This window comes from Megascapheus bottae, chromosome 22, assembly GCF_031878675.1.
Source record: "Megascapheus bottae isolate mThoBot1 chromosome 22, mThoBot2.hap1, whole genome shotgun sequence".
NCBI lineage: Eukaryota > Metazoa > Chordata > Mammalia > Rodentia > Geomyidae > Megascapheus > Megascapheus bottae.
Window position 1 is genome coordinate 12,633,866 of NC_143530.1, and position 11,074 is coordinate 12,644,939.

At 57.3% G+C, this 11,074-nt stretch overlaps 1 protein-coding gene across 2 annotated transcripts; it reads right to left on the minus strand.

Moving 5' to 3' along the window:
* Positions 1 to 458: 458 nt before the first annotated feature.
* Positions 459 to 8,109, minus strand: Hmga1 (high mobility group AT-hook 1). Of its 2 annotated transcripts, none has more exons than XM_090355864.1 (6): positions 8,006 to 8,109; positions 7,612 to 7,726; positions 4,708 to 4,847; positions 2,347 to 2,430; positions 1,772 to 1,822; positions 459 to 598 (listed from the first exon to the last, which is right to left on the minus strand). In XM_090355864.1, the coding sequence occupies exons 3-6, from the start codon at positions 4,807 to 4,809 to the stop codon at positions 545 to 547; spliced, it is 291 nt and encodes a 96-aa protein (XP_090211990.1). In that variant the 5' UTR covers positions 4,810 to 4,847; positions 7,612 to 7,726; positions 8,006 to 8,109; the 3' UTR covers positions 459 to 544. The 2 variants fall into 2 exon arrangements, with proteins under 2 accessions (XP_090211990.1, XP_090211989.1); XM_090355863.1 differs by having other exon boundaries at positions 4,675 to 4,847.
* Positions 8,110 to 11,074: the final 2,965 nt, after the last annotated feature.

Consider the following 11,074-nt stretch of genomic DNA (forward strand, 5'->3'; position numbering starts at 1 on the left):
CCCACAGGGGCTTGTCCAGCCCGGTGCAGGGGAACAGGTAAGGTGAGAGGGACAAATGTGAGCCCCCTGGGGACAGTTTGGCTGGGGGCTGAGCACCCCCCGTTGATGCCAGTACAGCCAGAGTGGGCATGTCAGAATGGATGGGGCATGGGCCCCCTTAAGGCCAGGGGAGCCCTCCCAGGCCCCTTTCAAGGGAAACCAGAGGCAACAATGGAGGAGCAGAGGAAGTCCCAGACCAAGAGCTGAGAGAGCAATCTCTCCACAAGGGAGTGGGGGCGCAGCAGGTGCAGGCTGCGGCTAAGTGGGAAGTTAGCCTTGTCTGGGAGAGGCAGGTGTGCATGGGTAGGAGGGGCGCTGGGAGGCGGGGAGTTGCTCCCCACAGGAGCCCTGCAGCGCTGGTGTGCTGTAGTGTGCGGTGGGGAGGGGAGGGCGCAAGGACAGGAGGCGGTTGGGGAGAGGGGCAGGGGAGACTGTGGGAGCTGAACAAAGCTGTCCAGCCCCAGAGGAAACTGCTCCTGGCCAGGGAGCAGCCGGCACTGCGAGGTCACTGCTCCTCCTCCGAGGACTCCTGCGAGATGCCCTCTTCTTCCTCCTTCTCCTGCGGGAAGGACAGTGCAGCTCTGGTACTGACCTCCTTGTGCCCAAGGCTACCTCCTCACCCCCGCCAGCTCTCCAGAAGGGGGGATGAGTCAGGCCTGAGTGTGTGGGTGACTCAGCAACCTCCACGAAGCTTTCATTCATAAAAATGAAGGATTTAAAGGGGGGGGAGGAAACACACACACACACACACACACACACACACTCTTTCTCTCTGCTGCTTTGGCACAGCAAGCAGAGCCAGGCCCCTCAGCCCCCAGGGGGCTCAGGCAGGACAAAATCCCAAGGCACGGAGGAAGGAGCTTGGGTCTCTAGGGGAGGGAATGGGAAGAAGCAACAGAAGATGCCAAGCCCTGAATGGGCATGGGGGCCCCGATCCTGGCTTGTCCTTGGGTGGCCCAGGGCTGACCCCAGCCCAGAGCAGGGAGGAAGGGAAGTGTGCACTGCAGCAGGGCTCACTCACTGGGCGGGAATGTCAGGACACCACAGAGCCCCACAGCCTCGTGCCAGGCACAAACTCCAAAACAACTTGTTTCCTGTTACTCACTGCTGGGTCTTGGCCAGAAATACCTCCCCCCACCCCAGCCCTAGTGGTAGCCCAGCTCAAGGCGTGAATGTCTTCGGGAGCTGAGAAACAGGTTATATGGATAGGAAAGGTATTCACTTCTGGAAGTACCCAAGAAGCAATCTGGAGACCCAAGAATGGGATGGTATTATTTCCCCACAAGTAGTGGTTGGATTGCCTTGTAACTTCCGATTCCTGCTGAACCAAGGCTGAGATCCTTTGCTACTTCTTGCTCTTTCCAAGAGAAGTCTAATAAGGACAGCTCAAGGGTTCATTCATCCTAACTGGGGGATACATGAGATGAAGCAGGGACACCCCACCCCCAGGACAGGAATACGTGCACATGAGAAGCCTCACTTCTGAAGTGCACTGAATTGTTAAAGCCCCAGGCAGCCAAACTGGTGGCACATACCTGCACTTGTACTAGGGTTGTGGCCAGTGTAGGCTACACGGAAAGACAAGCCCTGGGAAAACAAAACCCCTCTGGACCCTCAATGCTGGGTCTCCTAGTCTTTGTTCCTGGTCCTCAAGGTGGCAGGGCGCAGTTTTTCAGTGGTGGGTGCATCAAATCAATCTCCCCTTCCCCCAAAGCAAGAAAGGAACACATACCAGTTTTTTGGGTCTGCCCCTTGGTTTCCTCCCTGGAGCTGTGGTGGTTTTCTAGAAGGTCAGAAGGCAAACAAACATGTCTTAAGTGCTGCCCAAGGCCTGCAGCCTAGTGCAGCCTAGAAGGGAGAGGGGCAGGAAGGACAGGCAGACCGCTTACTTCTGCTTCGAGCAGCCCAGGACTCCCCCGACCAGGCCCACCCCAAGGGCAGCTGCTGATGACTGGCCAGCCACACCTGTCCCCCACCCAGCGCCCACCCACACGACCCCTTCTTCCTCCACCCGTGACTCAGAGGATATGACTCGTCTTAGAAAAAAAAAATAAAGAACTTTTCTGAAAGAATGGTACCACTGGGAATGTGGCCTTCTCTGTTGACCCTACCCCTTTTAGGCTCCCGAGTCCCCAGGGGGAAAAGTGACATTTAGTCTGGATCTGGCAGAACCACACACTCCTGACTTGTTTTCCTCAATTGTCCTGGGCAGGAGCAGGGCCACTCAAGTTGAGATCTTATAGTCCCCGTTTTTGTCAGAAACATTTGTCATCCCCAGAGCTGCTGAGCACCCGTCCCAAGCCTCACCCGGGTCTTGGCAGCACCCTTGTTTTTGCTCCCCTTTGGTCGGCCCCGAGGTCTCTTAGGCGTTGGCACTTCACTGGGCTCCTTCTGAAAAGGCAAAATGGGCAAGAGTCAGGGACGCAGCCACCACCTGCCCCACCACTCCAGCTGAGGTAGGTCACCAGGCTACCACCAGTTCCATCATCTGACCTCTTCTGTTTTGGCAGTTTGAGGGCCATAAAGACATAGAGCCAGGCCTGGAGCATGGCCTAGTGGTAGAATGCTCACCTAGAATGCATGAAGCCCTGGCCTCAATTCCTAGATACCACAAACAGAAAAGGCTGAAGTGGTGCTGTGGCCTCAGAAAGCCCAAGTCCTGAATTCAAGCCCCATGACTGGTTTAAAAAAAAAAAAAGGTACCCAGACAGAAGATATTTAGGGAAAAAGGGTCTTGGGTGCAGAGTTGACATACATCCTGCTAATTATACCGGGCAAATACTAGAGCCTCGATTTCCTCATAATAGTCAATGTACAGAGTCATGTAGTTAAAGGAACAACATGAGATGTGCAATATTGGTCATAACTTACATCTACCCCTCCCTGTACTAAACACTACAGAGCACTGTTCGAATGGCCAGGAAGACATCCCTTTAGGGTTTTCTCCAGGGAAGATGGATGATATCCAAGACTCCAGACATGCTGGTCCTTATTGCTGTTGGTAAGATCTCAATAAGCCCCAAAGTACAAGTTCTGCATGAGACGTCGAAGCTGGGCAGTACAGTCATACTGCTGGCTGCTGTGCTACTAGCAGGGATATCCAGTGACTGTTCAGAACCGTGGCCCTGTATTCCCGACCACATCCAATAGGTGGGGAAGAGGTGGCTTGCCCAGCTACAAGGATGCCTTACTTTATAGGGGACAAAGCTCTACTACTCTTCTCTGAAGGGCAAGGGTCTATGTCTATTCCTTTCCTCATCTCTTTTCCGTGAGGAATTGGGCCCACCCAAGGCAAGCAAGGTTCCCCTGTGTAGCAGTGGCTTTGCCACCACTCAACCTTCTACTACCCACAGGGACACCTCGTTCTCCACTGGGTTAGTAACTGTAGATTTTTTGGTCTTCAATATCTATTCATTTACAGAGCCAGAATACTCAGGAGTATTCAATGTGTCAACTCAAGGCTGGCCTCCTAGGATATGGGAACTTTTGGCACCATGACAAAATAAATTTGACTTTTATTAAACCCTAGGATTTTGATACATCTAAGGCCATACACTTAAAGGTTATTATATAGGCCAGTGTCAGAGCACTTGCATACCATGCATGAGGCTCTGGATCCCATCTGCATCGGGACAAAAAAATATATATATACTTTCTTCTTGGCAGTGCTGGAGTTGAAACTGGGCCTTAGGCTTGCTAGGCAGTTGCTTTACCACTTCAGCCACTCTCAGCCATGGTTCGTTGGCAAATTTTAAATTTTGAGACTGGGTCTTGCTGTGTAGTCCATGTTGGCCCTGGAACTCATGATCTTCCTTACCTCTGTCTCTGCAAAGCTGATTACTTTCATTGCCTCCCCCCCGCCCCCCCGAACCATCCCAGTCCTGGGGCTTGCACTCAGGGCCTGAGTACTGTCCCTGAGCTTCTTTTGCTCAAGTCTAGTACTTTACCACTTGAGCCACAGCCCCACTTCTGGCCTCTTCTACTGAGAAATGGAGCCCAGGATTTCATGCATGCTAGGCAAGCACTCTACCACTAACATTAAACCACACTCCCAGCTCTATACTTTTTGTTGTTGATCATGGGGCTTGAACACTGGGCCTGGGTGCTATCCCTAAGCTCTTCAGCTCAGGGCTAGTGCTCTACAACTTGAGCCACAGAACCACATCTAGTTTTCTGATCATTAATTGGAAATGAGAGTCTCACAGGATTTTAGTGCCCAGGCTGGCTTTGAATCTCGATCCTCAGATCTCAGCCTCCTGAGGAGCTAGGATTATAGGCATGAGCCACCAGTGCCTGGCTACTTTCATTTTTTAAAGCATTAAAAAAGATTACACCTTTGGTCCTCAAGTGGCCTATGTGGATAGTGTAAACATGGATCAACTTCTGGCTTTGACTTGTGTGTGGCACTGGTAATAAAGGACCCGTGTAGTGAGTTCAGCCCCAGAATTTCCACAGGTAGGGAAGAGATATCTGGAGGACCTGACTAGTCTCATGCAGGCTTTAAGCACTTAGGATGGAGACATACTACCCCCTGCAATGATTCTATTCCTCCATGCATTCACTCATTACAAGTCATTAGCTACAAACAGCTCCCTACCCCAAAAAGGTAAAGCAAGACAAAGCTTCAAAACCCACCTGACTCCCTGCCAGCGCTGTCCCTGGACTCACCGGAGGCTGCTTGCGTGGCCTGCCCCGGCCTCGCTTCTCAGTACCGTCCTTTTCCTGCTTGGAGGCCAAGGGCTGGCTGGACTTTGAGCTCGACTCACTCATCTTCCTTTACTATGAAGGTCAACAGTGATGCTGAGATGCTGGGAGACAGGAAAAGGTTTTAAGGACATTGCCAAGGTAGAATAGTGCTACTGGCCCTAATCAGCAATTTATCTTTTACTCAGAAGGCCTGCCTTTCCTGTTCTTCCTGTAGTAGATGTGGACAAGTTGCAGAGTCCCACCACTGCTAGGGACGCCATCCTGTAAAGTGAGGTGCCATATTCTTCTGGGAGGAAACCACGACTGGCCAGTTCAGAGGGCATGATGAGTGGATGGGAGACCTTGGACGTCAACCTCTGGCCAGTACACTGTCAACGCTGCCCGAGGACCAGCTGTCTGCCAAGGGCCCAAACATTGGCAAGCCAAAAGCCTAGCCCCCATTCTCCTGCCCTCTCCTATAGTAAGTTATTGTGGACGCTTGGATTTGGACAGCTGAGGAAGACTGGCCCTGCAATTGCAACCGGGAGATGGGAGGGAAAGAGCCCAGGCCATGTGGAGTCACAGGAGACTTTGCACCCCATATGCGGGCACAGTACATTTCCCCCCAGTCACTGCCCAGGTTTAGACAGGAGCCTGGGACAACTACAGTCCCAAACTTTTATTTATTTATTTATTTTTTTGCCAGTCCTGGGCTTGAGCTCAGGGCCTGAGCACTGTCCTTGGACTTTCTCAAGGCTAGAGCTCTACCACTTGAGCCTCAGCACCACTTCTGGCTTTTTTCTATGTATGTGGTACCGAGGAATTGAACCCGGGTCTTCATGCATGCTAGGCAAGCACTTTAACCACTAGGCCAAACTCCCGGCCAGTCCCAAACTTTTACAGACCACCTCTAGCTATCCTGTTTAGTGGGAGGCAAGAGCAGCCCACTTCTGAAAACCCCATCCATCTATAAAATGGGACTAACAAGGCCACACCTGCCTCAACAAGCCCTCCAAACGGTTTCCAAGACCCAACCATAGAGTATTTAAAAAAGCTTAAAGAAACTTCTACCAAAATGAGAATGAGACTGTAGGAAGTTAACTTCACGCCTTTTCAGATTTTGAGGCAATTTCCAATTTTAACTTCACAACATGAAAACATGTATTTTTTTGGGGGAAGGGGGGACTTGTGCTGTGTTGAAGTTCCCCATCCTTAACTATGAAAAGACCCTCCAGACAGAGGGACTTTGGTAATTATTCTATTTTGCAGTATTTCAGACTTAAGAGACCCCTTTAAGTAGGATGGTTGATTTATCCTGCTCCGTCATTAGTGGCTTGGTCTGCTCTGTAATTACAGGCAGTGATTAGAATCTTATATTACACCACAGGTCTGCTTCAAACTAAACATCAAAATTAATCAGCTAAATGAGGGCTGACCTCTCCGGGTCTGCCTGAGGCCCCAGTGGCGGCTCCCTGGGGGAAGACAGGCCCAGTCTGCCTGGGGATCCTGGCTGGTCTTCAGCTCTTGTGCCATCTGGTGCCTCCCCCACCTCTTACTGTTGGGGGGGGGGTCCCTTTATATCGCCTACTTTAGGTAGCTCCCACGGCATGAGGGTTTTTTAGGCCTTATCTAGGGAGGCCAAGAAAACACTTGTCTCTTCCACCTGCTTTGGAACATCAGGAAACTTGACAGAGAAGCCACATGTAAAAAAGCCAGCTCCAAACCCCGTTTCATAGTAAGTCCTTTTGAGACTGAACCGTTTCCTTGGCAGAGGGGTCCAAAAGGTGCTTAAGAAGTCATTACGAATGACCCCAGAGGCCATAAAACCTTGGCAAATTCATTACTTAAAAGAAAAAAAAAAACCAGTCCAGAGAGGCCTCGTGAGTAGCCCAAGGTCACGCAGCAAGTTGAGGATGGAGTCGATTCTCGTTGACGCGACGAACGCGCCAAATCTGCGCGCTGCCTGCGTACTGCGTGCGCCCCGGTCCGGGTGACCGGGCGGGGGTCGGGCCCGGCGGGGGGAGGGGCGCAGGCGAGCCGGAGGCGCGGGAAAACGGCGCACCGCGACCGCATGCACCGCCACGAGGGTGCACCCGGCCCCACTTCCTGCCAGAGGGGGCACCCAAGCCCGCCTCGGGGCAGGAAGCCTGGCGCGCGCTGGAGGAAGCGCCCCTTCCCCTCCACACCCCCCCGAAAGATAAAGCCCAGGAAGAAGAAAAAGAGGAGCCCCAGAAGCGGGCAGTCACGGGAACTAGTTCCAACAGAGCCCGGCAAAGCGGAGAAACCAGTTTGTGGGGGCGGAAGGCAGGCCTGGCCCCGGGGGCCGGAGGTGGGGTCGGGGGGAAGCCCCAAGCCCAGGCCCGGGCTCCGGCCTCGCCGCCTGCGCACGAGACACCCGGAGAGGCCCGGGAGGGCAGCGCCGACCCTCGGGGCTCCCGCCCCTCCCCCTCACTTCCCGAACTTCCCCCCAATGCCGGGGCCCCCGCGCCACCGCCCCACACCCCGGGCCGCGCCGCAGCCCGCTTTCCCTCCCGGCCTGGCCGCGCTCGGCGGGAGCGGCCGCCGCGCGAGGTGCACGGGCTCCGCCGGGTGCACAACTCGCGCTCGCCGCAGCCGCGCGCCCCCTCCCCCACCGCGCGCCTCTCCCCGTCTCCGCCCCCCCGCGGGGCGCCCGCCGGCCGGGGACGCGGTGCACCGGGCGTCCTCCCCGCGCCGCCCGGCCCCGCCGCCCGCCCCCGCGCCGCGCGGCCCTCCCCGCCCGCGGCCCGGGCCGCCCGGGCCTGGGAATAAAGCCGGCGGCGCGCGCTGCAGCCCCGGGCGGCGTGCGGGGACGCGGGCGCCCCCCTAGGTCCGCCACCGCCGCCGCGGGCCCCGGAGTCGACTCACTGCGAGCTCGGCCGCCGGCCTGCGGTGCGCGCTCGGGGCTGCCGGGAGCGACGGTGCTGGGCGCTGGGGACCGGCCTGGCTCCGCCGCCGCCGCTGCTGGTTAGCAAATGCGGATCTGAAACCGGGAGAGAGGGCAGAGGCGCTCAGAGACCGCCGCCGCCGCCGCGTGCTCGCCGCCCAGGCCCGCGCCGGGCATTTATATGTCACATCCAGGCGGAGGGAGGAGGGGGGGGCGGCAAAAATATTCCCCTCCCCCGGAGGATGGCGAGGGGCAGGAAGCCGGGCACGGCCCGTGCGCGGCCTCAATCCATCCACAATGTAATTAAATTATAGATAGATAAATGTAGAGAGGGGGAAAAAATAAAAGGAGCCACCGGAGCGGCCGCGAACTCACGCCTTCTTGGAGTGGCGCCAGCGCCAGAAATAGCCCCGGCTCGGAGTCCCAATTAGAGGAGCGCAGCCCCGGCTCAGGGGAGCTTAAAAAGAGCGACCCGGGGGCCGGGGGCCGGGCCCGCCCGCGCCAGGCGTGTCACGGGGGCGGGGCCATGCAAATGAGCCCGGGGGTTTAAAAGGCCGCCGCCGCCGCCGCCGCCGCTCCCGGCCGAGCGTGTGAGCCGGGCTCCGCGCGCCGCCCGGTGGACCGCCCACTCCTCAGTTTGGGGGCGCGGAGACGACCACGGGGTGGGGCGGGGGCCGCCGGGAGCTCGCGGAGGATCTCTTGCGTCTCCTCCCCAGGACGAGATAGGGGCGGACGTGGTGTGGGAGGGGGGGGGATGCGCCTCGCGGGGCCTTCCGGGCGCTCGGCCCCGGCTCCCGCAGGGCGTGCGGGAGTGGGCGGGCGCTGGTGCCGGCGGGGGTCCACGCGGGCGCGGGGGGTGGAGACGCGCGCCGGTTGGCGGGCGCCGCGGCCTACTCGCCGCCCCCTTGGGCCGCGCTAGACGGCTCGCGGCTCCCCCGGGCGGACAGGTGTCAGCACGCGCGCGCTCCGCGGTGGCGGCCGCGAGTGGCTGAGTGGAACACGAGTGTGGAGCGGTCCAGACGGGACCCCTGGGAAGCCCGAGGTGGCCAGGCCCATTCCCGGCCGCGGGCGAGCCCGGATCGCGATCTCGGCGCAGCCCGCCAGCCACCCCGGCGACCGGCGGGTTCGCAGGTAGACCGCAGGGAGGAGCCACTCGGTGACCCGGAGGGTGGCTCGGAGCCGCGCAGCCCCTTTCGAGTCTTCCCTAGAGTCACGTAGGAAGCACGCACCAACAGGGGGGCCACGGATTGCCTGGAAGCGCCTCGAGGGCAGGGGCCGCGGTGACGCACGCCGAGGCCGCCCGGCCTCAACAAAGACTTGTTGCACGCCCGGAGGAGGAAGCCAAAGTGGGAAGATGGCGCGGCCGAGCGGCGCGTCCTGCAGGCCGGGGCCGGGCCCGCGCGCCCCTCCCGGCGCCCCGTCCCCGAGGCGGCCCGGTGACGCCCCTCCCGCTCCCCGCGAGCCCCGGGCCGGGAGCGGGGTCGGGTGGGGCGCCGGAGCGGCCGGGCCTCCCCGCGTCTGGAACGCCTGAGGAATGTTTCCGGTGGGGTGGGGGCGGCGCGGGGCCGCACGTGCGCGCGGGCGGGGGCGGGGCGCGGGCCGCGGCGGGAAGGCGCGGAGGGTCCAGAACCGGTTCAGAGGGGGAGGCGGGCGCGGGCTCCGGGGCCGGGTCCCGCCCTCCGCGCTGCGCCCCGCCCCGCGCCCAGGTGGAAGGCGGCTCCCGAGGTGCCCGGGCCGCCGGGCAGGGGCGGGCCGGGGAGGGGCGGCCGCCCCTTTGTCTGGAGGCGCGGTGGGGGTGGGGCGGGGTGGAAGCGCGCTCTCCCTCCATCTTGGTGGCCCGCCACCGAGCGGCCTCCTGGCAGGTCCGGATAGGCCGCGGGCGTCCCCGGTGGAGGTCACCAGGCCTCGGCCTTCGACCATGGCTTCCCGAGGCTTCCCGGGCCTGCGGGCCGGGGCTGTGGGGTGCGGCCCGCCCAGGGGCCCGGACCCCAGTATACCTTTCCCTCCCCACCCCCCACCCCCCGGTGACAGTGGTGACCCGCGAGGGACTTCCTTCTCCCGTGGCCTTGGGAAAACTTTTTGGCCTACTTCTCATCCAGCCGATGCTATCTTTTCTCTCTCGTTTTTCCCTTCTCTCTGCTTTCCTCACTGCCTTTTTTTCTTTTTTTTAAACCTCGTGTGCATTTTTGTAAGCCACTCCAAACGCTCTCCGGAGAGACCCAGGTAAAAATAAACATGGGAAATAGAGTTGTGTGTTCTCCTCCCGGATTACCACATCCTTGAAATCCAAATAACTATTTCTCTCCATACTGCCCCCCCCACATCCATGCTTTTTAGATTGCACGTGTCCTGAGTTCCTTTTTCTTCTTTCAGTAAGTATTAAGCAGAAGAGTAAGATGAATCTCATATCTAGAGTTCCACACTAGGAATAACAACCCAATTGCTGTTAGGAGATTGAAAATATTTCATTCATCGTTTATTAAGAGCCTGCTTTCTTCCTGGAAACTCTTGGGGTACCAAGTTAGTGAACAAAGCAGTTTCCTGCACTTTGGAAAATGAAGGGGGGAGTACTTTAAAGAAAGACTGAGGGGAGAGAGGACCTGGAGATGGGCCTCAAGTGGGCCTCTCAGGATTTGAAAGGGGGAAGGGAGCCATTCTTGACTGGGGACATCAGTCAGTTGGTCAGGGTAGGAAGAAGGGGTCTGGGAGAAGTAGGTGCAGTCAGAACAAGCTCATCCCTCCCCCTCCAACCCAACACACTGGAAATACTTCTGGATGATGAGAAATGTTTTTTGAACAGTCTTTTCTGGGAATATACAGTGAGTTTGAGTGAATTCAACAGGAAAGTGCAAGGAAAGTTTGAATTAGCTTTATTTCAAGACTCCTCAGCTCATTTTTAAAGTAGACTATATAAAAAGACAGCTGTAGATGGTTCCCGTTAGTGATCCAGTGAGTTGTCTTCGGAGGGGTGTGATGCTTTTGCCCACTGTGGAAGGGAATGAGAGGAAGACAGAAGAAGGTATAGAATCGTCTAACCTCTTGTGTAGGTTTGTGTGTGTGACAGTCCCAGGGATTGAATGCAAGGTCTAAGTGCTGTCTCTAAGCTCTTTAGCTAAGATTACAACAGGTATGAGCTATCAGCACCTGACTTCAAGATACTTTTTTGGGGGAGGTGGAGTCACGGGACTTGAACTCAGGGCCTGCATGCTGTCCCTGAGCTCTTTCATGCAGGGCTGGCACTCTACCACTATGAGCCAGAGATCCACTTCCTGTTTTTTGGTAGTTCATTAGAGATGAATATCCAGAGACTGTGCTGGCTTGGAAGCATGATCCTGAGATCTCAGGTATCAGCCTCCTGAGTAGCTAGGATGAGCCACCAGTGCCCAGCTCAAGATTCTTTTCAAAGTAAATTCTGTGATGGAGCTTGATGGTAAACTATTTGTG